The sequence below is a fragment of the Anabrus simplex genome, chromosome 7, assembly GCF_040414725.1.
Source record: "Anabrus simplex isolate iqAnaSimp1 chromosome 7, ASM4041472v1, whole genome shotgun sequence".
Taxonomy (NCBI): Eukaryota; Metazoa; Arthropoda; class Insecta; order Orthoptera; family Tettigoniidae; genus Anabrus; species Anabrus simplex.
In genome coordinates, this window is record NC_090271.1 from 6,815,376 (window position 1) to 6,842,793 (window position 27,418).

Sequence of the window (27,418 nt, forward strand, 5' to 3'; positions counted from 1 at the left end):
GGTCAGTTTGCTTTCTATGGGATAAAGCAGGTGCCTAAAAACCTGCAAGAGTTCGCATGAACCCTTTTATACTCTGTTGCCGCTGAACAACTTTTCCAACTTACTGTAGATAGTATTTAATTACCTGCTCCCTAGATGAGTTAACATAATTTTATGTTCAGCCTATAATAATCCTGAAGAAGTGAGCTGTGCAAATTGACAACTGTTGACCCTCCATTTACAATATTATTACTCCCCTGGTGATACATACACCTGACTAATCAAAAAGAGGATAACTGAAGAGAGTTGAGAAAATGGGTGACGAAAATAAAAACTAACATCATTAATGACCTTCAACTTATGCATTTTATTACGAAACTTCAAAACAATGATTCTGTAATTGTTTCAAAACATTCACTGAAAGAAACCATCTGTAAATTCTATTTTCAAAGAATGGCATAAGAATATGTTCAAATATCCCCAAAATATATATATATATTTTTTAAACATATGGGATACAATAAATGAAAAACAATTTTAAACATGTACTGGGTGTGCTGGTCGTCATACTCTTTTCTTCCACATACAACATGACTACACAATATGGACTAAGCTCTTAAAATTTATGACAGTGATAAATACAAAGCCTCAATAACTCTAAAACAAATACAAGTCTGATAAAAAAGAGTGGACTTCTACAAGCTTTATTAAAAACAAAATCCAGCTCTGAATTTTATGAAATAATGAATGTTTAACTGATGTTTTATTAACAATACACGTGTAAATGTGTATACTGTCATTTACGAGTATAACGCACAAGTTCCTAAATAAATAGAATCCCAGAAATCTCATGCTATAGATATCTCAAAACACAGACTCTTGAAACAAGGCTCGTCATGTAAGTACAAAAACGGTTGCACGCTATTTTCCCAACAAGGTGAATTGAAACTAAGGACCTGTTTCATGAACAGTAGCAATCATCTTTAGTCTGTTTATATCAACTATCTCTATGTATTACAGCCACACTTAAAATCTGCTGCATAGCCAAACGGGTTCATTAGCAAGCAGATCTTAATTCTGACCAAGTTTTCCAAAAATAAAACTACAGTATTTATTCAACAATAAAGTCCTAATATTTTACGCCAGTCAGCCTCCCTCTTAATAATCTATACATAATATATCCAGCAGAAAAAGGTATATTCTCTTAATCTCTCAAACTTAACACTGTGCATTATAGCTCAAAAATTACAGTTGTATTGTCACGAGGTATGGAAAGTGGTTTTGTTTTAATAAATTATAGTACCATGAACGCTATGAGTTTTGAAAGGTAACCAGCACAACCCAAGCCTTGGTACTGTTTCCTTCATTTACATCACACAGTAAGCTAAACCAATTATGGAATCCTTTTGGATAATCAGATTTCTTGTAACTCTGAGTATAGACCGCTTTCATAAGTATGTGACCCCTTTTCAAGAATTAGCTCTTTTCTAAATTCTTTAAAAGCTGATTTCTATACTAGAGTCAAGTAGTAAGAGTCTTCTCAAATCTTCGCAACAACAAGATCACTAGTTAAGTGAAATCTGATCAGTCCACATGTTAATCAGCAAAATTCATTGAGGCAAAACCCAAACAATAAATGTTCATTAACTTCCCAATAACAAGAACATGTTGAGAAAATAAAGTGTTATTAAGGTAGTGTATCAGAATTGAAACATTTTGAAATGTGCAAGTCTCCTAATTATAGGCCTAGTACTGAATAAAAGAAAAAGATTTATTATTTTGTGATATTTATTCATGATTTGTAGCTACTATAACAAAATGTGGGAGGCTTGCTTGAGACATTGCACTTGTCGTATGGCTAACAGATAAATTAAGTTTATTTAAATAACTTCTTACTCAGTCATCCATGTTCTGGGAAAGTAGAAAATTTGCAGCCAAGTTTTCATTTTTTTCACAAGCAAAGTAAGCTTGGATCACAAGATGCTCAGGAAAACCGAGGGCCTTTAACCTTTCAATGGCTTCCTTATCTTGTGGAGTAATTTGAATAAAACCGGGGCCTAGTACGGCTTCGTCAGCACCGGCGTTAGCTCCTTGATTAGCCGCTACCTCTGCAGCGTTGCCACCTCCAGGAGCGGGCTCGTTCAGCATACGTACAAAGGCTTCTTGATTCTGGGAGATGAGCTGTAGCAGAGCTGGATTAGTCTGCCCAATCTGTTGCAGCACAGTGTTCAACAATTGTGGATTCTGCTGAATCACTTGTCTCATCTGCTGGAACTGTGGCTGAGAGCGCAGAAAAGCCAGAGGATCCTCTCCACTAGCCGGAGCAGGAGCATTAGATCCTGGTGCTTCCACTGCAGATTCCTCCGCACCAGTTGGATCCCTGTCTTCCAGAGCTTCAGGAGGAATTCCCGTGAGCAAGTACTCAACGGCTCTGTCGGGATTGTTAAAGCTAGCACGTAACGCCTGCTCGACTTGATCTCGACCGTAACCCATGTCCATTATGTTCTGAACCATCTGATTGTACTCCTCACCCATGAGCAGAGTAGACTGTGCATCTATGATGTTAGCTGCAGCCGCCTGGGAAGCTGAAGATTCTGTCCCTGTCGTGGTAGGAGTACGTGGCGGATCGTCTTTAGCTCCCTCTCCATCACCCTGGTTGGGAGCCGATGGCGTTGCTTCGGTGGGAACATCTGTAGGATCACTGGGGCCAGCATAAGGGGCTGGGGCATTCTTGGGTTTTGTTACCATGACAACGATGAATTTCTTCTCGTCTATATTATATTCACTAAGAGCATTTTCATCAGTAAGGATTTTTCCTGCATAAATAAGTCTCTGGTTTTCAGCAGCATATTCTTTTCCTTTCTGAGATTCTATTTTCTCCTTCAGATGTTTTACAGTTTGAGTAGGATCTATTTCTACTTGAAAGGTCTGCTGCTGCAGATTTTTCAATGTAATTAGCATCTTTTAAAGAATAAATTGATTTGAACCAGATGAGGTTTATTGTGAAAGCAGGAGTGAAACAGTCAACTGGTTATTCCAGATTCTGGCATTACCAAAAGACAATCCAGAGAACCTAAAAATAGAAATACAAACATCAGCTGGACTTCAGATAAAATAATTTAAAAAATTACACTTAATACCATATTCTGCTGATCAACTTTTGCATAGAAACATATCTCTGGCAATAAAGAATATGAGGCTGTATTATCTGTAAAGAAAAAAATTAGAACTCTTAAACCTTGGCCCTTACATAGGTCCCCTCATGTAAAAAATATAGAAGAATAAGAATAACAAATTCTGTTTGTTTGAACAGACCATGCTGTACCAATTTAATGCAAGACTATATGAAACCTATATATCTAGGCTGTAGGAAAATGTTGTTCCAAATGATGATACTAAAAGGCACCTAGGAAATTGTGTGTGAATTGGTGCACTATGGTTTCTGCAATTCGAGAACAAATTGATTTCAAATACAAGAACAAATTTGGACTGAAAACATAACGAGCAAAATTTTACCAGAAATAGGGAGTTGGTATTAGCTCTTGCAATAATGTTATTGGCTTTACGTCCCACTAACAATTTTTTATGATTTTCAGAGATGCGAAGGTGTCTGACATTAGTCCTGCGGGAGTTCTTTTACATGCCAGTAAATGTACTGAATTGGGGCTGACATATTTTGCACCTTCAAAAACCACCGGACTGAGCCAGGATCGAGCCTGCCAAGTTCGGATCAGAAGGCCAGCGTCTCAACCATCTAGCCACTCAGCCCGGCAATGATTAAATTTATTCCTCCTTTGTTACATTCAGAATTACACAATGTACAATCCATATCAACTGCAAACTCAACCATTCTTTTGTCTTCTTTCTGTACATTTCATTTCTCAATTCATGCTAATGTCCAATAAACGAGAATACATAAAGAAAAAGCAAGAGCTTTCAATATTTCAGCATGCTACCAATTTCACTATAGGCATGTAGTTCACGGGGAGTATCACCAGGCTCATGAAAGACTCCTTAAAGATTAAGAGTATTACTTTTCAAATCAGGTTGTGTGTTGAAGTGGACTGATGAGTTATGTGAATAACTAAGAAACACTTAAATTATTTGCTTCAACTAAGCTAATGTTTCATTTTATTGAACACAAAAACAGTATGCCATGCTTCCGAGTTGTGCTAAATTATATCGGAATTCAAATAACTATCAGCGATTCCTACACCAAAGGTTTTTTTAACAGAGGTCGAAGTTCATGTTTTGTGGAGTTTTTAACTTATGTGAAATTTATACAGCTGGACTATTCAACAATATGCTGACATTTGTCTGGAATACACAAACACACAATCAAAGTTGTATGGTTCTTTTTTTTTAAATCCCAAAATCACTCTTATTACACAAAGAGTGATCGGGAAATAAAAGTGTTATTACAAAAAATAAATTTAATGATTGAAAAAACCCATATTGACAATGAATATACACACACTTTAAATTCTGCTAATGGTAGACTCACTTGCCTAATGCCATTCACAATGGAGATGTATAGTTTTCAATATTAAGGGAGATATACACTGTAGAATGGCAGCTTAGCGTCTCTTTTGCCTTCTACCAGACCAACAACCACGAGTTTACAGGAATGACGACGAAAACGGCATTACGTTACTTCCCTGCTGGCAAGCAGCCACATACGTTCCCATGGTAACCGGTAGTTTCGCTGTTGGTAACTCAATGCAGAGCATGAAAACCGGTAGAGCACGGCAAGGTAGGACAAATAAGTAAATACCAAATGAATATATTGGAAAAATGAAATGTCCCTCACAAAATAGTTACGATATGAGTTACGGATGAAAGCGGTAACACAGGAAAAAATTAGGCGTAGGGATTCTTATCTAAGATGACTTATGGTGTTACAACTTAAGCCTGAAGAGGCAAGGCAGAGGCAAGAAATAAAAGAAGAGAACGGATGTAAAAGAAAAATATAGTACAATTTATAGCAAATGCCATAAAACACCTTATGGTGCAAAATAATGGCCTACAGTCCGCGATACTGTTGAAATATGAAGAGCCAAACAATGTATTCACTTATTAACACGTTCGCGGCCGCTCGGATATCGGCAACCATTACCGTAGTACCGTAATACACTTTTTGTTTAAAGGAGTTCATTTCTGTGTCCTTATGCATTTTAGATTATTATTTTAATCATTTCAATATTATTTATATACATGCGAGCCATGACGCACATGCTGCATCGGCGGCACTGCCGATGAGTTTTTTGCCTTCGGTGCCGTTCGACGCAGCATGTGCGTCATGACTGTTCATGAAGTGGAACGAGGAAAATAATGTTTTGTTCGATTGTAGAACTTCTTTACAACAGAAAAATAAGTTTTTGAACATTTCACACAAAAATACTGTGCAGTAGAATCTTATTATTGCCGTGTGAACAACGTAAACTTACATTACTCCATAAGCTGTACAATGTGACTAGTCAATACAGTGTGCTACAAAAAACACAGGGAGACATGCCATTGTTTGAGGTCAATTATTTCTGTCTCTTGTGGAATTCCACGAAACATTTCTCAAGGCACAAGCCTGGCTGTCCTAGACACTCGCTGCAGGAAAGCATGCTGTCCCTGCGCCGCCCCTCTTCGTAACCCTGTTTGCACCGTTTCCTCAGTCTACGTCCATTCTCCTTAGCCACATATTTACTGGTAAAATGAGTCCCTGTAGGCAGTGCGAGAGATTTTGGGAGCCTACGAAACAGTGGCCTGTAGTCAGCTGGCAATAACTCCTCAATTATCACCAGTCAAAAGTTGTAGAGTGATACCTTCTTTACAGAGAACTTGTTATACAGCATGTAGGAATTGTATAATATCATTTCAACCACATGAATTCCTAGTTTTCGATACCACTTTGTTGTTTTTCTTGTGAAAGGATAGTAGGAAATCATATTTTGGTCGTGGCGATCTGTGCCTGACATGTCTATTATATATACTCCACTATTGCTTTAGGCTTCAGTTTTTTGGCCCCTCTCTTGTTGCTGACCTACACCATTTCAAGCTCATATTCTGTATTCTCGTGATTTAAAGTTAAAAACTTCATCACGGATCCGTATTGAACTAATAGTTACAATGCTAAAAAGAGAAAAATGTTCCTACCTTTTCAATACAATAACACTGTTGCACGAATCAATGTAGCAACATATTTAATTTATTAAGGGACCGGTTTTGACATCTGTCCATGTCATCATCAGCCTACACAAAAATGGCAAGAAGTCAACACAATTGTAACACTTATTTTTCTTGAATTAAAAATAGAAGTTCATGTACAGGTTCTTGAGCACTCTTGCTGATCTTGAGGTTAAAAAAATGATGCAGTATAGTTCACAATTGTTATTCAAGGAATAAAATGTTGTTGCTAGGTAACAAATGATATGATTTTGTTTTAGTACTTCAAAAAGGTGGATAGTGGTATATATAAAAACTCTTAGAATATGAGACTTTCTTTCTTTCTTGCGAACCAGCCAAACTTAGGACCACGCCAATACCACTTCACTTTCTTCTAATCATCCCTTCTTCCTTCCTCTTTCTCCACAGTGCCTTCATTATCTCAGAATGTTGCGCTCTTCTCTCTTCAGTCCATCTTCCCCCTCTGTGCTCTTTCTTTTCTTCAACCAGAACTTTTATGTTGGAAAGTCTTTTCCTGAATTGGTCTCTATCACGACATTCTTCATCTGCAATTCCTAACCTCTTGAGTTCTTCCTTCATCTGCTTGGCATATCCCCCCTGGCTCTTCAAGTAGTATACTTTATTAAAAATTTGTTTATTTAACCTTGCTGGATCCATTCTGACCATGTGTCCATAGAATCGCAGCCATCTTTTCCCTACTGTTGTTTCCAGGTCTTCTGTTCTTTTGTATATCTCCTTATTTGATCGTAATCTGTAGTTTCCCTCTACCACCCTTGGGCTGTAAATCCTCCTCAATATTCTCCTTTCAATCTTTAGTAGTTTTTCCAGGTTCGTTAGTGTTGCTGTTTCCACCCCATACAGAATCACTGGTTTTACCACAGCATCATAATGTCTTAATTTCGCATTGATGTAAAGATTCTTTTTGTTGTAAATGGCTTTGGTGCCAATGTTTAGCCTTTCCAACTTAAGTCTTCTATTTTCCATGGCCTCTTTATCCATCCCGTTGCTGCTGATAATCTCTCCCAGGTATTTAAACTGCTTTGTGACCTTCACTTCGCCATATTTCGTCTTCATTGTTCTCTTCACATAATTCCTGTCCGTGCTCACCATCTCTGTTTTTGTGAAGGAGATTTTTAAACCTGTTTCCTCAGCTATCTCCTGTAGTTCATTTATTTGTGTTATTGCTTCCTGTTCTGTCTCAGCGAAAAGTGCCAAATCATCAGCAAAGGCCAAACACTTGGGTTTGACATGTTTATTTTTACTACCTATTATAGCACCTGAGTCGTCATGTTTCCACAGTGTTTTCATGACCTTATTTAGAACCACGTTGAGTGTTGGGGATAAACTGTCACCCTGTCTCAGACCTGTTTTTATCTGGAAGGGTTTGCTGATCTCTCCTCGAAATTTCACTTTGGATATGGTGTTTGTTAGTGTTAACCTAAGTAAGTTGAGTGTTTTTTGATCGATGCCATATTCTCTCAAAATTTCCATCAATGTGTATCTATTGAATCGTATGCTTTTCGAAAGTCAACAAAAGAGATGAAGATGTTCTTTGGTCGCACATTGTAATATTTGATTATCATTTTTAGACTAAAGATATGGTCCTGACAAGAGCGCCCTCTCCTGAAGCCACCCTGATACTCTCCCAACTTGTGGTCAATTTGCGGTGTCAGTCTGTTCAATAGGAGTTTAGAAAAAATCTATGTTCCTTGGTAGTTGTTGACATCTGTTTTTGGTCCCTTTTTATGTAGCAGGTGTAAATGCCACTAGCCAGTCTTCTGGTATTTTCTCATCTCTCCAAATATTCCGGAACAGTTCTGTCACTTCAGTGATAAAGGCGCCATTGGCTATCTACCACAGTTCTGCTATTACTCCATCTTCACCAGATGCTTTGTTGTTCTTTAGGGAGTTTATTACTTCCCTTACTTCTTCCTCATCTGGTGGTTCAGAATCTGGGTTCTGGATTGTGTCCTTGGGGTTCTGGATTGTGTCCTTCTCAATCTCCAATTTTTCCGGTGGTGATTCAAAGTTAAGGAGGTCTTCAAAGTACTTTGCAAGGATCTCACAGTTATCTTTATTGTTGAGGGCAAGAGTTCCGTCCGTTTTCTTGAAATGCAGGCTCGGTGCTATATAGCCTTTGATTCTATTTTTAAAGGCCCTACAGAATAATCAGGTATTGTTTTTCTTGAAGTTTTCATTCATTTCTGTGACTTCTGCCCTAAGGTGTTCTCTTCTGACTCTTCTCAGTGTTTGGTGGGTTTGTTTCCTTATTTCTCGTGATTTTTCCAAATTTGTCATAGTCTTATTCTCATTCCATGATTTCCATGCCTCAAATCCTTCTCTGATTGCATTTTCACATTCTGCATTCCACCATGCATGCTTGCTTCGACGTTTCGTAGATGCTAATTCAACTGCTGGCTCCTGCAGATTTTTTGTCACTTCATTCCAATTTTTTGGCACCTGTAGCTTTTCCCTGTATTCTTCCCTCTTTTCTTGGATGAGCAATTCACGGTCAATTTTTGGCACTCTATTGCCACAGATATGTGTTTTTCGTTTGGGTATGAAATTCATCTTAATCTGTGATAAGTAATGGTCTGATGTTACATTAACCGCTTTTCTAACTTTGGCGATATGAATTTCCTTGTAATTGTTCTTGGATATCGCTACAAGGTCCAGTAAAAATTCGCCTAGCAAGGGGTTTGGTGATACCCATGTTTATTTTTTGTTGGGGCATGCTTTGAAATGGGTAGACATGAGTTTGAAGTTGTTCATATTGCATAAATTGATCATTCTTTCTCCGTTTTTATTCGTCCTGTTGTGTGCCGGATATTGTCCAACTATTTCAATGTACTTCCTTTCCTGCCCCACTTGTGCATTGAAAAGTCCCCCAGGAGAATTTTGATGTTATTTTTTGGGATCTTGAGTATTTCATCCCCCAGTTTGTCCCAAAACTCTCCAACTATATCGGGGTTCTTTTTATTATCCTCATTTATTGGTGCACGAGCATTTATCAGCGTGTATTTCTTATTCGCTGATTTGATCGTCATGAGCGACAATTTTGAGTTTACACTCTTGAAGTCGACTATAGTGTTTAGAAACTTTTTGTTTACTACAAAGGCCGTTCCCAGTTGCGGCCTTACCTTTGAAGATTCTGAACCCATCTGATTCAAAAGGTTCTTCATCCATGTACCGCGTTTCCTGGAGGGCCAGTATCGAGATGTCAAGTCTATGTAGCTCTGCTGTTAACTGTTTCAGTTTTCCAACCTGAATAAGGGAGTTGATGTTGAATGTTCCAAAATAGTATTTTCCTCTTATTCTTGAATTTAGCAATGTTTTTGTGGTGCTCCGATTCACTCACGAGCTTCAAAATGTCAGGCACCCTGGAATCTGAAAGCCTGATTTTGTCTTCAGGGTAATTTAATTCGTAAGAAGCTTGTTCCATGATATTAATGTTCATTTTAGGGATTGGACATAGTCCAACATTGTACATCTAAGGTTGTTAGCCTTAGAGGGCCTCATGATGTTTTCTGGCGAAAGGCAGGCATTTCCTCCTACCTTAAATTCGTATGGTTTTCCCGCCAATACTCGGGTGGCTAACTGCAGTGGTTACCCACTGTGCGATGGGGTCGCCACATCCCTATGCCTAGAATATGAGACTATTAGTACTGATATGGATTTTTTGAGATCTAAGGAAAAGAAAAGAAAATAAAAATAAGAAACAGAAAAGTGAAAATGGTAAGGTAAGTATTATTATGAGGCTCACTTTAATTTAACCTTGTCATGAAGTACAAGAGGAAGTAAGAACCGAAAACTGAATATAGGTAGGGGATCGGAGGGGGTAAGGGAGTAAGGGGAGTAGTTTAAGGTGGGTCAGGGGGGGTGTTGTGGTAAGAGCAAGTAGCGTGAGAAGGTATTCTGTATTACGTGGAAGATTGAATGCCTACTGGTCAACTTGAAGCTTTTGAAAACTAAAATAAGGAAGTCAAAAAGAATGTTCAGTTTTTCAGACAAAATCATTAAGGTTTTGGTTAGGATTAAAATATTGATCAAGGTGTAGTAAACAATTTTCAGTGATATCAAGAAGAGGGCCTTTGTTTAGGGTACTGATAATTTCAATGTCTTGGTCTAACGTACTGAAATGATGTTTTACGTCTTGCATGTGTTGCCCTATTGCTGAGAATTTATTGTATCTTATCGCGTTAACAAGTTCTGAATATCTAATTTTGAAGCTGCGTCCAGTTTGTCCAATGTAAGAAGAATCACAGTTTAAAATGGTATACGCAACACCTGTTATGAGTTTGATTTTTAGGCCTAAAATTTGTGTAAATTAGCTAATTTTTAAAAAGTACAGGTATATTAAACACTATAAAATGCATAACTCTTTTCTTTTTTTTTGCTAGGGGTTTTACGTCGCACCGACACAGATAGGTCTTATGGCGACGATGGGATAGGAATTGCCTAGGAGTTGGAAGGAAGCGGCCGTGGCCTTAATTAAGGTACAGCCCCAGCATTTGCCTGGTGTAAAAATGGGAAACCACGGAAAACAATCTTCAGGGCTGCCGATAGTGGGATTCGAACCTACTATCTCCCGGATGCAAGCTCACAGCCGCGCGCCTCTACGCGCACGGCCAACTCGCCTGGTCATAACACATGTTAAAATCACATACTGAAATATACAGTGCGTGTTAAAATCCTTTATAATGGCTCAGATCACTTCATTGGAATGGATTTATACGTCTTGCGTATGTCCATATTCTTATTTGAGTCCAATGTAGACGAAGAATGTCAGTGCTTGCGTTCATGGGTAGTGCTCTCGTGGGGGTTCTTCTATATATTAAGATATTGTATATTTGATAGGTTTATCATATTGTTAATAGCAATTCCAGTATATGAACGGAGGTACATATGTGCAGCTGTGATTGATACATTGACTTTAATTATTGAATGTAGTCTCCGTTGTGCATGAATATTCCAGATGCAGGTTGGTGGCTCTTTTCTCGTCTATAATATTTTGCTGGTGTGTGTCTGTAAGAGACAAAAGTAGTGTGAGAAAGTTATAATCTGAAAAAATGCCTGCTTGTGTGTGTGTTAACATGATTAGTACTTACTATTGCTGTCGTGGTTGGGATGCGTTGAGTTTGGCTGCCTGGCATGTGCTGTATTGCGTTCTCTTTGGGCTTGTGTCCGCTGCTGTAAGGGGGGTGGAGGGGTGGGTGAGGAGAGTTACTGTCGTAGGGGTAGGGGTGGAGCTGGGCGTGTCGGTCATCTGCATTGTAGCGCGTGCTGAACTCTGTTTGTTGATTATTTTGAAGTAGTGGTTTTTTAAAACGGGGATGATTTTATTAAATATGGTGTTGGTTTTTCTGTAATTTTGTTTATGTTGTAATTAGGATTGATGTATTTATCTAGTAGTATGTACAATTCTTCTGTTATATTGAGCAAGGGGCCTTTAGGGTTTATATTTAATATATTTTCATATCATTTGCAATGTTTGTGAAGCTGTGTTTGTATTCATCAACGTGCTGGCCTATTGCGGAAAAATTATGTTTCATGGCATTCATGTATTCATTATATCGGATTGCGAAGTTCCTACCGGTACGTCCTATATAGTTAGTCCCACAGTTGTTGCATCTGATTCGGTATACTCTTGCTTTATGGTACTTATTGTTGCTGTTGATTGTCTTGGTGTTGTGCAAGATGTTAGTGCTATTATGCGTGTCTTGAAGGCTATTTTTAAGTTATGTTTTTTAAAAATATTGGTTAATGGACATATGAGTGCATTATTGAAGGTAAATAATACATAGTCCTTTTTAGGTTTATCTATTTCGGTCAATCTAGTTTTTGGTTGAGATTTGATTTTTTGGATGATTGTATTGATCATTTCTTTCTTGTAACCATTATTTTTAGCTATTTCATGGATTAATTGTATCTCTTCTTTTAAGTCAGTTTCTGATAATGGTATATTGAAAGCCCTGTAGATCATGCTAAAATAAGCTGCTTTTTTGTGAGTATTGGGATGATTGGAGTCTATTTTGATGGTATTCGATGTGTGTGTGGGTTTTCGGTATATTTTGAAAAACAAGTGGTTTTCGTGCCTGGTTATTGTTAAATCAAGATAATTTAAAGTATGATTGTTTTCAGTTTCTTTTGTGAATTTTATGCAGGGGTCTATTGTGTTAAGTCTTTCCAGTATGGTATGATGACAAAGATGCCATCGACAAATCTACACCAAAAGAATATATTGTCTATTTTGCTAATGGATGTGTGTTCTAAATAATCTATGTAAATTTCAGCGAGTATGCCGGAAGCAGGAGACCCCATTGGTAGGCCTTGTTGTTGGTAGATTGTGTCGTAAAATCTGAAATAATTGTTATTAGTGGCGAATTCAAGTAATTTTATACATTCTTTGATCTCTAGATTGCTCAAATTACTATAGTTTTTTAGATTATATTGAATTATTTCTATAGTTTTCTTGGTGGGAATGTTGGGATACATATTAGTTATGTCAAATGAAGCGATGGTGTGGTATTGCTCTATTTTCAGTTCTTTGGTTTTATCGCAAAAATCTATTGAATTTCGTATAGTTTTGTTTACTTGGAAAGAGTAATGCTTCTTAAGGAATTTTTGGATAAATTGTGAGAGTTTGTATGATGGACTTGCTCTGTAATTTATGATAGGTCTCATTGGTATTTTGTCTTTGTGTATTTTTGGATAGGCTTTTGCAGTTGGTAGTTGGGGGTTCATTACTGTGAGGTTCGCAGATTCTGTTTCTGTAAGTAAAAAATGTGTGTTCTTAAGTAAGGTTTTAAGATTCCTTTGTATATTATTTGTTGGATCTTTACGTATGACATGAAAGGTGTTTTCTTTGAAGCATTCTTTAGTTTTTGATATATATTCGACTTTATTGATGATAACCGTGGTGTTGCCTTTGTCGGCTTCTGTTACGAGAAGCCTATTCTGTGTAATTTCATTTTTAAGTTTGTTAATGTGTACTTTATTTGCAAAGTTACTGTTTGGATTATTGTTACTGATTTTGTTAATGTACTGTGGTAGTCTTTTTAAGATATCATGTCTAACTTCATCACGTAAATCGTACAGAATCTTTTGTACGGCAGTTGTGATATTCTGGAATGCTGACATGTTTCCCCAATTATGTTTGCTTGCTCAATATATCATTTTCTGTTTCATTGAATGTGATTTTAATGAGATTCTTCACTGGTGAATACAATATGTGTTCAATGATTTTGTTGAGGTGAGTTGGAGGATTCGTGTTCGTGGTTGAGTTTGTTGGTTTCATTTTGGATGACTGTTTTAGGGCTTCTAGTCTCTTGTTTAGAGTATTCTGTTTTTTGATTGCTAGGTCTTCTATTTTTTCTTTAGTGATGTGTTGGAAATGATCCCAATAGTTGTATGGGAGCTCTTGGGAAGCCTTCAGATGCAGTTGGTATAATTCGTTGTTAAGGTGTTGCTTTTTACGATAGAAGAGTTTTATTTCTGCTCTTAGCCAAATTTTGTTGGTCCTCTTTTGTGTATTACGTGTCTGGATGGTAGATCTATGTTTGTTATTGTATTTACTGAGAAATTTGGGTGTTAAATCATTTGAAATGCATTCTTTCAGAAATGCAATGTTTTTAGTAGCATTCATTAATTTGATCTTTATGTTCCGGTATTTGTATGCATTTTATTTTGCCTGGTTGGCCGTTATATCTTGATTAATTAGTTTCATTTTCCGTATTCATAGTTAACATGTAATATAGATAAGAAAAGGTTCCACCTTATCAATACCAATTTTATTTATGTAAGATTAACTTACAGGACCGGTTTCGACTTTTTGAACCGTCATCATCAGCTGTACATTGGTACCTTTACATAAGACAAATATTGGTTGAATTGCCTTTCCAAATGGAGAAGTTGTGGGGAATTGAACATACTACTAGATCAATACGTCAATCCTAATTACAACATATATGAAATTACAGAAAAACCAACACCATATTTAATAAAATCATCCCCGTTTTAAAAAACTACTACAAAATAATCAGCAAACAGAGTTCAGCACGCACTACAGCGCAGATGACCGACACACCCAGCTCCACCCCTACCCCTACGACAGTAGCTTTCCTCACCTCTCCATCCCCCTTATAGCAGGGGACACAAGCCCAAAGAGAGCGCGATACAGTACACGCCAGGCAGCCAAACTCAACGCATCCCAACCACGACAGCAATAGTAAGTATTCATCACGTTAACACACACACAAGCAGGCATTTTTTCAGATTATAACTTTCTCACACTACTTTTGTCTCTTACAGACACACACCAGCAAAATATTATAGACGAGAAAAGAGCCACCAACCTGCATCTGAAATATTCATGCACGACGGAGACTACATTCAATACTTAAAGTCAATGTATCAATCACAGCTGCACGTATGTACCTCCGTTCATATACTGGAATATGATAAACCTATCAAATATACAATATCTTAATATACAGTAGAACCCCACGAGAACACTACCCATGAACGAAAGCACTGACATTCTTCATCTACATTGGACTCAAATAAGAATATAGACATACGCAAGACATATAAATCCATCCCAATGAAGTGATCTGAGCCATTATAAAGGATTTTAACACGCACTGTATATTTAGTATGTGATTTTAATATGTGTTATGCATTTTATAGTTGTTATTATACCTGTACTTTTTAAAAATTAGCTAATTTACACGAATTTTAGGCCTAAAAAACAAACGCGCTATCAACTATCTAGATTGTACCATATAACCAATTTTTACTCTTAAACATGCCCAATTTGAATGCTTGGACATAGTGCTTCCCTACAACTTCTCCATTTGGAAAGGAAATTCAACCAATATTTGTCTTATGTAAAGGTACCAATGTACAGCTGATGATGACGGTTCAAAAATCGAAACTGGTCCTGTAAGTTACTCTTATATAAATAAAATTGGTATTGATAAGGTGGAACCTTTTCTTATCTATATTACATGTTAACTATCAATACGGAAAATGAAACTAATTAATCAAGATATAACGGCCAACCAGGCAAAACAAAACGCATACAAATACCGGAACATAAAGATCAAATTAATGAATGCTACTAAAAACATTGCATTTCTGAAAGAATGCATTTCAAATGATTTAACACCCAATTTTCTCAGTAAATACAATAACAAACATAGATCTACCATCCAGACACGTAATACATAAAAGAGGACCAACAAAATTTGGCTAAGAGCAGAAATAAAACTCTTCTATCGTAAAAAGCAACACCTTAACAACGAATTATACCAACTGCATCTGAAGGCTTCCCAAGAGCTCCCATACAAGTATTGGGATCATTTCCAACACATCACTAAAGAAAAAATAGAAGACCTAGCAATCAAAAAACAGAATACTCTAAACAAGAGACTAGAAGCCCTAAAACAGTCATCCAAAATGAAACCAACAAACTCAACCACGAACACGAATCCTCCAACTCACCTCAACAAAATCATTGAACACATATTGTATTCACCAGTGAAGAATCTCATTAAAATCACATTCAATGAAACAGAAAATGATATATTGAGCAAGCAAACATAATTGGGGAAACATGTCAGCCTTCCAGAACATCACAACTGTCGTACAAAACAATAATCCAAACAGTAACTTTGCAAATAAAGTACACATTAACAAACTTAAAAATGAAATTACATAGAATAGGCTTCTCGTAACAGAAGCCGACAAAGGCAACACCACGGTTATCATCAATAAAGTCGAATATATATCAAAAACTAAAGAATGCTTCAAAGAAAACACCTTTCATGTCATACGTAAAGATCCAACAAATAATATACAAAGGAATCTTAAAACCTTACTTAAGAACACACATTTTTTACTTACTGAAACAGAATCTGCGAACCTCACAGTAATGAACCTCCAACTACCAACTGCAAAAGCCTATCCAAAAATACACAAAGACAAAATACCAATGAGACCTATCATAAATTACAGAGCAAGTCCATCATACAAACTCTCACAATTTATCCAAAAATTCCTTAACCCTTTCAGACCGTGTACGCACAATTGTGCGGGTTCGTATTTTATTTATGTCTGAGCTTATTTGACCTTTTCTTGGCACTATACCGGACTGCAGTGCTTGTGCGGGATACGTAGCATGTACTTCAGCTGTTTTTATTTAGTACTTGACCACCAGGGGGCAGGAAGAAGAGTTTAAAAATACAGGTCATTAGCAATATGGCAGGAAGCAGTAATGCCTAAAGTAAGTATTTATTTATTGCATTCATATTAATCTGGAAGCTTTACTGAATATCAGAATATAATCAATGAAGTGTGTAGATTGTGTAGCAAACGTAAATTGTGAACTTACAACATCGCACGTAATACCATGAGGTTTTGAATGTTGATACCCACAAATGTGCGGGCTATGTTTCCTTACAGCCAATGCATGCAGGAGTGCTGGGTGCTGTCGCAAAAAGGACCGAGAAAGAAAAACTCGTACTTTACATGGAGAAATGTAATGTATAAGATTTTAACTGTTTAAAATCGTTCCACACTGTCAAATAGAACATTCGATCATGTGCATGTGTATATTCACATGCATTGACGTCATTTTTCTTTTTTTGTAAGTAGTTAAGTAAGTCCTGACACGCACAATTGTGCGGGTGCTTTTTTCAGATGTTAATTTTTATTTTGTAGAATAAACTAAAAATATATGTAAGAGCAGTTTTTGACATACAAACAAAAATTCACACCGCCAGTTTTCTTTCAGGTCTGAAAAGGTTAAGAAGCATTACTCTTTCCAAGCAAACATTTTGCAATAAAACCAAAGAACTGAAAATAGAGCAATACCACACCATCGCTTCATTTGACGTAACTAATATGTATCCCAATACTCCCACCAAGAAAACTATAGAAATAATTCAATCTAATCTAAAAAACTATAGTAATTTGAGCAATCTAGAGATCAAAGAATGTATAAAATTACTTGAATTCGCCACTAATAACAATTATTTCAGATTTTACGACACAATCTACCAACAACAAGGCCTACCAATGGGGTCTCCTGCTTCCGGCATACTCGCTGAAATTTACATAGATTATTTAGAACACACATCCATTAGCAAAATAGACAATATATTACTTTGGTGTAGATTTTGTCGATGGCATCTTCGTCATCATTGATAATAGGTTCTCTAACGAAAATACCATACTGGAAAGACTTAACACAATAGACCCCTGCATAAAATTCACAAAAGAAACTGAAAACAATCATACTTTAAATTATCTTGATTTAACAATAACCAGGCACGAAAACCACTTGTTTTTCAAAATATACCGAAAACCCACGCACACATCCAATACCATCAAAATAGACTCCAATCATCCCAATACTCACAAAAAAGCAGCTTATTTTAGCATGATCTACAGGGCTTTCAATATACCATTATCAGAAACTGACTTAAAAGAAAAGATACAATTAATCCATGAAATAGCTAAAAATAATGGTTACAGGAAAGAAATGATCAATACAATCATCCAAAAAATCAAATCTCAACCAAAAACTAGATTGACCAAAATAGATAAACCTAATAAGGACTATGTATTATTTACCTTATATAATGCACACATATATCCATTAACCAATATTTTTTAAAAACGTAACAGGGATGCTGTAGTAGAAACAGCAAGGGAATGCAGAGGAACAACTGTGTGTAAAGATGGGAAAAGGCGAACATCACGGTGGAATGAAGTGAGAGCAGCTTGTAAACGTAGAAAGAAGGCTTATCAGAAATGGCTCCAAACAAGGGCCAAGGCAGACAGGGATTTGTACGTAGATGAAAGAAACAGAGCTAAACAAATAGTTGTTGAATCTAAAAAGAAGTCGTGAGAAGATTTTGGTAATAACCTGCAAAGGCTAGGTCAAGCAGCAGGGAAACCTTTCTGGACAGTAATAAAGAATCTTAGGAAGGGAGGGAAAAAGGAAATGAACAATGTTTTGAGTAATTCAGGTGAACTCATAATAGATCCCAGGGAATCACTGGAGAGGTGGAGGGAATATTTTGAACATCTTCTCAATGTAAAAGGAAATCATCCTGGTGATGTTGCAAACAGCCAAGCTCATGGGGAGGAGGAAAATGAAGTTGGTGAAATTATGCTTGAGGAAGTGGAAAGGATGGTAAAAAAAACTCCATTGTCATAAGGCAGCAGGAATAGATGAAATCAGACCTGAAGTGGTGGAACAAAGTGGGAAGGCAGGGATGAAATGGCTTCATAGAGTAGTAAAATTAGCATGGAGAGTTGGTAAGGTACCTTCAGATTGGACAAAAACAGTAATTGCACCTATCTATAAGCAAGGGAACAGGAAGGATTGCAACAACTATCGAGGTATCTCACTGATTAGCATACCAGGCAAAGTATTCACTGGCATCCTGGAAGGGAGGGTGCAATCAGTCGTTGAGAGGAAGTTGGATGAAAACCAGTGTGGTTTCAGACCACAGAGACGCTGTCAGTATCAGATTTTCAGTACGCGCCAAGTAATTGAAAAATGCAACGAGAAGAATAGGCAGTTGTGTTTATGTTTCATAGATCTAGAGAAAGCATATGACAGGGTACCGAGGGAAAAGATGTTCACTATATTGGGGAGACTATGGAATTAAAGGTAGATTATTAAAATCAATTAAAGGCATTTATGTTGACAATTGGGCTTCAGTGAGAATTGATGGTAGAATGAGTTCTTGGTTCAGGGTACTTACAGGGGTTAGACAAGGCTGTAATCTTTCACCTTTGCTGTTCGTAGTTTAAATGGATCATCTGCTGAAAGGTATTCAGTTAGGTGGAAATGTAGTAAGCAGTTTGGCCTATGCTAACGACTTGGTCTTAATGGCAGACTGTGCCGAAAGCCTGCAGTCTAATATCTTGGAACTTGAAAATAGGTGCAATGAGTATGGTATGAAAATTAGCCTCTCGAAGACTAAACTTATGTCAGTGAGTAAGAAATTCAACAGAACTGAATGTCAGATTGGTGATACAAAGCTAGAACAGGTCGATAATTTCAAGTATTTAGGTTGTGTGTTCTCCCAGGGTGGTAATATAGAAAGAGAGATTGAATCAAGGTGTAGTAAAGCTGATGCAGTGAGCTCGCAGTTGCGATCAGCAATATTCTGTAAGAAGGAAGTCAACTCCCAGACGAAACTATCTTTACATCGGTCTGTTTTCAGACCAACTTTGCTTTACGGAAGCGAAAGCTGGGTGGGCTCAGGATATCTTATTCATAAGTTAGAAGTAACAGACATGAAATTAGCAAGAATGATTTCTGGTACAAACAGGTGGGAACAATGGCAGGAGGGTACTTGGAATGAGAAGATAAGGGCTAATTTAGGAATGAACTCGATGGATGAAGCTGTACGCATAAACCGGCTTCGGTGGTGGGGTCATGTGAGGCGAATGGACGAGGATAGGTTACCTAGGAGAATAATGGACTCTGCTATGGAGGGTAAGAGAAGTAGAGGGAGACCAAGACGGCGATGGTTAGGCTCAATTTTTAACGATTTAAATATAAGAGGTATAGAACTAAATGAGGCCACAACACTAGTTGCAAATCGAGGATTGTGGCGACGTTTAGTAAATTCTCGGAGGCTTGCAGACTGAACGCTGAAAAGCATAACAGTCTATAATGATAATGTATGTATGTATGTACGTACGTAACTTAAAAATAGCCTTCAAGACCACGCATAATAGCACTAACATCTTACACAACACCAAGACAATCAACAGCAACAATAAGTACCATCAAGCAGGAGTATACCGAATCAGATGCAACAACTGTGAGACTAGCTATAAAAGACGTTGATTCCCATAGGGAACCTGAAACATTTGTTCCAAATGAGTAATGAGTGTGCTAGGGCGAAACGCTGACAACCAGGAATGAGTTAGCTGGAAAATATTTATAATGTCCAATAACGGACCATTTATATTGGTATTATATAAGACGTACCGGTAGGAACTTCGCAATCCGATATAATGAACACACAAATGCCATAAAACATAATAATTCTTCTGCAATAGGCCAGCACATTGATGAATACAAACACAGCTTCACAAACATTGCAAATGATATGAAAATATTAAATATAAACCCTAAAGGCCCCTTGCTCAATATAACAGAAGAATTGTACATACTACTAGATCAATACGTCAGTCCTAATTACAACAACGAAATTACAGAAAAAACCAACACCATATTTAATAAAATCATCCCCGTTTAAACAAACCACTACTTCAAAATAATCAACAAACAGAGTTCAACACGTGCTACAGCGCAGATGACCGACACGCCCAGCTCCACCCCTACCCCTACGACAGTAACTCTCCTCACCCACCCCTCCACCCCCCTTACAGCAGCGGACACAAGCCCAAAGAGAGCGCGATACAGTACACGCCAGGCAGCCAAACTCAACACATCCCAACCACGACAGCAATAGTAAGTATTCATCACGTTAACACACACACAAGCAGGCATTTTTTCAGATTATAACTTTCTCACACTACTTTTGTCTCTTACAGACACACACCAGCAAAATATTATAGACGAGAAAAGAGCCACCAACCTGCATCTGAAATATTCATGCACGACGGAGACTACATTCAATACTTAAAGTCAATGTATCAATCACAGCTGCACGTATGTACCTCCGTTCATATACTGGAATATGATAAACCTATCAAATATACAATATCTTAATATATAGTAGAACCTCCACGAGAGCACTACCCATGAACGAAAGCACTGACATTCTTCATCTACATTGGACTCAAATAAGAATATAGACATACGCAAGACATATAAATCCATCCCAATGAAGTGATCTGAGCCATTATAAAGGATTTTAACACGCACTGTATATTTTAGTATGTGATTTTAAAACGTGTTATGCATTTTATAGTGTTTAATATACCTGTACTTTTTAAAAATCAGCTAATTTACACGAATTTTAGGCCTAAAAAACAAACTTGCTTTCAACTATCTAGATTGTACCATATAACCAATTTTTACTCTTAAACATGCCCAATTTGAATGCTTGGACATAGTGCTTCCCCACAACTTATCCATTTGGAACGGAAATTCAACCAATATTTGTCTTATGTAAAGGTACCAATGTACAGCTGATGATGACTGTTCAAAAAGTCGAATCCGGTCCTGTAAGTTAATCTTATATAAATAAAATTGGTATTGATAAGGTGGAACGTTTTCTTATCTATATTACATAGCAAGGTAGTATGTTAAATTGATGTGATTTTTCAAATTGTATGGTTGTTTATGAATCATACACAATCATTTAGTTACATAATCACTTTTTGTATTTGGTATAAATTGATGTGTCTTGTGTTTTCTAATGAATGCTTATGATACTACACTGGCCTGATCTGTTGTAGTCAAGATCTTGAGGAAGGAATGTAATATATTCAGTTACAATTTTCAGGTTTATTTCTAGAGCTTACAATTTTAAACCATGTGATTATAATCAGCTGTATTAGATTGTCACTACGTCAGGATTGGACGATGTGTGCGTTATTGGGTCATGTGGCCGTTCAAATAAAGCTTTCTCATTGGCTACTCCTATCTCACCTATTCACAGCCTAAGCTTTCCCCTGACCTCGAGTCAGTCGTCATGTAGCCTGCACCTGAATCATTCCGACTCCTTAGCCGATGTGGTACTTTAAAAATAAGGTGTACTACTACTGATTGTCTACCTCAAGGTGTTCCATACGTAAAAACGTGTTATGGACAAAGATTTTTTTAAAAATGTATAATTATTTTTATGTACATGTTATATGGTATAGGCATCTTGATCATCATTTCTCACCACCGAGAGCTTTAAGTGAAACAATGTTATACTTCAAAATGTTACCATTTCAAAACCACACTTCGGCTTAGTTAATTTATAACCATTAGGTTCTTCAGTCTGTTGAAACTAAAAACTACCTGATAAAGAAAACATTTATGTTAAAATTCTGTTTAAATTCATAAATAATTTCACCCTAGTGCGCATGCACACTGCCTCTACGTAAGCATAAGGCAGCAGCGATCAGTGAGACATTAATGTATCAAGGAGACAGTGTACGTCAACACGGGTTGAGGCAATCGTGTTTGGCCGTACCCATGCCCATATGGTGCGTGAATTTGCTGGATTTGTTGCTGTTTTTCAGCAGACTGTTCAACGTGTCTACAAGCCATGAAACACAACGTTAGAAACGTGGCCACATGTGGTACACATTTGTGTACTGACTAAGGTGGACTTATAATTTACATATTTACAACCTGTTGCATAAACTGACTGGATCACAGCATGGAAGCCAACAACAAACTAGCCATACATCAGTTAGGACCCTTTGCTACTCCGTCACAGAATATGCATGTCCAGTTTTATATTCATCATCTCATGTCAAACAGGTGGATTTGGCCCTCAATAAGACCAGTAGGTTTAGTGACAGGTTGTTTAAAGTCTAAGCCAGTCGACAGGCTGTATCAATCTGCACCGTGTATTCGTAGAAAAGTAGCTGGAGACAAGGAAAGACTATATTAGAACAAGAATGTGCTCATCCACTGCACGGCCATGTACCCTCAGTTCAAAGATTCAAGTCCCAGAAAAGATTCCTGCAAACATCACGGGTACCACCTGAACAATCTGAAACAAAACACAAGTACGGTAGTGGAAAACCAAGATCCCTAACATTCCGGGGCAGATAACAGTGGTGGAATGTTAGCACCCGGCTACAATGAAAAATGGACTGTATTGATATCTGTGAATAGACTGAGGAAAGGAGTGCGCAGGTCCGAAGTCAACCTTGCAAGATGGGGATACACAGATGCTGACAACCATCAAGTCTAAATGCGGCAAAGAACAAACCACGAAACACTTCCATCTTCTTGTTCTAGGCAACGGAGAATGTGCCTGATGTTGCAAAGTACTTGTCACAATTTGTGTAATATACCTTTGCTGACATGGGAATAATAAAAAGTTGCCACATTAGTTTTAATGTATGGACTATATTTTGTCTAGCAGTCGAGTTACAGTTTTGTGAAGTACCTCCAAATGTGTAGACTCTGCATGTTCGCTTCTGGTGTCAGGAGTTTGAGACTCGAAGGGTAAAATATATTTATGTTTATTCCTACACTGACTTACTCCCTTTATTTTATCATGTCATAATTGACAGTGAGTAGGCCTATTTGGACCGTGTATGTGGCCATGACATCAGGTCATACTGACATCCCAAACAGCACAGTTCCTATTTGGTGAGGGAACGGGATCAAATGGGCCTCGGTGGTTGAAACCAGCCATGAACCTGAGCCAGCACATCGGCTAACATATCTCATGGCTGTACTCCGTGAAATGTCATTCAGCCTCTATTGTGGTCATGTTCACAGATGTGAGGTCCTTGGTGTGCTATAGTTGCCAGCAGAATGACAACCTACCTGTGTGTAATAAGCATAGTTGGTTTGCCCACTGTCAACAGAGTCCATACCCATTGGGCTACCGTGCTCGCTAACCCACCCATTATTACATCAGCTCCAGTTTCCCCGGTTTGGTGTACAAGCGCTCGCCACTCCTTCCTCTATGTCCTCCCACTTTATACTCCTTTTGTTGTGGACCTCCAATTTCACTGGCCTCTCCCCTTTCACAAAGTAATTCCTTGCTGTTCTCATTCTGTCCATACTCATAACACGCCCAAAGCCATTTTAGCCTGCATCTTCCTACAAGCTCGGTAACAGGTATTTATATGCCAACCTGTTTGCTTTATTTCTAATCTTGTCTTTCCTCATCTTTTGGTTCATTGTTCTGATGAATTTCATTTCTGTTGACTGGATTTTACTATTAGCCTCGTTAAGTATATTATTACATGAAATGAAATTCATCTATATATAATAACGCTCAACTAGGCAGAGAAAGAAAATACCGTGACATCATTGGAAAATGGCCAGCACACAAGAAAACGAATAGAAATGGAGAGAGACTAGTTGACCTGTGTAGAAACCATAATTTAATCTCAAAATCTACATGTTTTAAGAGGAAACCTCAAAAACTCAAAACATGGAAACACCCTGACTACACTAAAGGAGAATGGCAACTGGATCACGTCTGCATGGACAAATACCACCACAAAGAGATCTATAACGTCAAAGTCCTCCGAGGAATAGACACAGGTTCAGATCACTACGTAGTTAAAATTAAAATTAAACTCACTTCCCAGAGGAGACAACAAAAGCAAGCCCTTAAAACTAAAAGAAAAATAGATCCTACCCAGCTAATCAACAACAAAAATTACCAGAAAGCAACTGAAAAAATAAAAATCACAGACAAACTTGAAGACTTAGTACACAACCTTAAACAAATTGCAGAAGACCTAGCTCCAATTAAACCACGTAAAAAACACCAATGGTGGAACAGTGAATGTGATGAAACAGTGGAGAAAAGACATCAGGCATGGCTATTACATCAGTCCCAAAAGACAGAAATATCCTATCAAAAGCTAGTAAAACAGAGAAAAGAAACTACCCAAGTCTAAAGAAGAATAAAAAGACAACATTATAAGGACACCCTGCAGTTAATGGAAGAACAGTTCAGTAAAACTAAATCAAGGGACCACTACAAAACCTTCAGAAAGCAGCTCCAAAAATATGAACCCCCGACCCTACTGATGAAGGATGAAGATGGTAAGCTGGCCCATAACAATAAAGACAATGCAGAAATTCTGGCTAAACATTTCAACAAGCTTTTAAATTGTGAGGAACCTACAGAACTCCTTCATTTGGACACCAACACCCCGATAAAAACATCACCAGAAAACATCAATCCCCCCACAATAAAGGAAGTCTACCAAGCTCTGAATAAATTAAAAACTACAAAGCGCCAGGAGAAGATCAGACCTTTGCGGAAATCTGGAAATATGCAGGAACCTCAGCAAAAGTTGCCCTCCATCAACAACTTGTCTCTATCTGGATTAAAGAAGAACTACCAGAACACTGGACAACAGCCCTCATTCATCCTCTGCACAAAAAAGGGGACAAAACCGACCCTAATAACTACAGGGGAATCTCGCTCCTAGACATAACATACAAAATATTTTCAATAATCATCCTTAATAGGATAAGTTTACAACTTGAGAAAGAACTAGGAGAATATCAAGGAGGTTTCAGACCCTGGAGGAGCTGTCCTGATCAGATCATGAGTCTTAAGTTGATAATGGACTATAACAGGAGAAGAAACAGAGATATGGTGATAACATTTGTAGATTTCAAGAAAGCTTATGATTGCATCCATAGAGAATCTCTGTTTAAAATTTTAAGACACCTTGGACTACACCCCAAATTAATAAACATGATAAAATTGACTCTCACCAATACCAAGTCAAAAGTGAAGTTTAGGGGTGAAACATCAGAGACATTTGAAATTAAAACTGGACTACGGCAGGGAGATGGGCTCTCACCACTATTATTTAACTGTGCTCTAGAAATGGTAATGAGGGAATGGTTTAGAAAATGTCCCCCCAAAATAAAGATTGGCCGAAAAATCAAAACAAATTGCCTGGGTTTTGCTGACGATTTAGCATTACTAGCAGTGGACATAAAAGAAGCAAAAACCCAGATATCAGAACTTCAAAACATTGCAAATAAAATTGGCCTCAAAATATCATTTGAAAAAACAGAAGTTATGCCCCAAAAACCAACACAGCTAAAAGAAGTCACCATAAATGGTAATAAAATCAAAATAGTAACTCAGTTTAAATATCTTGGAGAAGTAATAACACATAACTTAAATGAAAAAATCTCAATCCAAGTAAGAACAAATAGATTAGCTAAAGCACAAAAATTAACATGGGATATCTACAAAAAGAAATGTCTTTCAATAAATACAAAAATAAAACACTACAACACAGTTATAAAACCGGAAGCTACATATGCAGCAGAAACACTCTTTTACCTGAATAAACAATCAAAGACTGACAGACTTCAGAAAATTGAAAGGAGGATTGGAAGAACCTGCATCAACAAAAAATACCAGAAAGATGGACAGTGGCGGTTAATACCTAACAAAGTCGTGTACAAAGAACTAGAATCCATTACAGATACTATGCGTAAGAGGAGACTGAGATTCTTTGGACATATCATGAGGATGCAGGACTCGAGACTTCTGAAACAACTAGTACAACACAATCTCGTCTCAAAAAATACCACAACAGGATGTAAATGGATCAGAGAAGTAAGAGAGGATCTGAAGGAAATAAGCCTTACAACAGAAGACACCACAAATAAGATAAAATTGAATACAAAACTCAAGAATACAAACCTCCGCTTTACCCTTACACAAAACAAACCAACAACACGCACATTTTCAACTGAGGAAAGGGCACGAAGATCGGAGCGTCTGAAGAAGTACTAGGAGGACCGCAAAGCCCGAACAATCCCTTCAAAGAGACCTGAACGACGGACTGACTAAAGTGATCCTATGTGGTCATAAAAGGAGGAGAAGGAGAAGAAGAAGAAGAAGAAGAAGAAGAAGAAGAAGAAGAAGAAGAAGAAAGAGTTCTGTCTGTACATTGCTCAGAATTGAAAGAGAATGGTATTTCTGTATCGGTCATGTCCACAGTAACAAGGAATACGTAAAGTTGGGGAACGAGCCATTACAATTATTTGAATGACGCTGAGTGAAATGGTAGTTTAGGGGAAGGCCTAAAATTTAATTCTCAAATATTTATTTTATTAGTGGTCCTATTGATAAATACTACATAACTAAAGTCACATAGAATTAAATTTCCTATCATCTGTGTCTTATACATTTTTACCGTACCGGCTATGATAACAGAGATGTTCATGACTTTGTATTTTTGTTGCTAAGTCCATATCAATGCCGAGCCTCGAGAAAATGGGTAAAAAGAATTTAATGAAAACCGGTATATAGAGTCGGGGAATGAGAAACTACAGCCTAAGCTGTAAACAATTTTATTCACCCTGAATGAATGGTACTTTCAGGAAAGGCTCCTAAAATTTATTTTTTAAATTTCTATGTTATTGGTCCTATCAAAAAGTTATAGAGAATACAATTTCCAATCATTTATGTTTTATTCACTTTTACCGTACAGACTATGTCGGAAGTAAACAATGTGAAGGCCTACAATACTGAAAGCTCATAAAATTGATCAACAATATTACATTGACCATTGTTTGTTGTGATATTCT

The 27,418-nt window shown here is 37.4% G+C and overlaps 1 protein-coding gene across 9 annotated transcripts in view; it reads right to left on the reverse strand.

The window, feature by feature from the left end:
- Positions 1–326: 326 nt before the first annotated feature.
- Rad23 (UV excision repair protein Rad23) overlaps positions 327–27,418 on the reverse strand; it is a 107,510-nt gene continuing 80,418 nt past the window's right edge. For all 9 annotated transcript variants that reach the window (XM_067151021.2, XM_067151023.2, XM_067151028.2 and 6 more), the window contains one exon: positions 327–3,052. In XM_067151021.2, the coding sequence (XP_067007122.1) occupies positions 1,876–2,940 (1,065 nt within the window). In that variant the 5' untranslated portion in view covers positions 2,941–3,052 and the 3' untranslated portion in view covers positions 327–1,875. The remainder of the gene's footprint in view (positions 3,053–27,418) is intronic.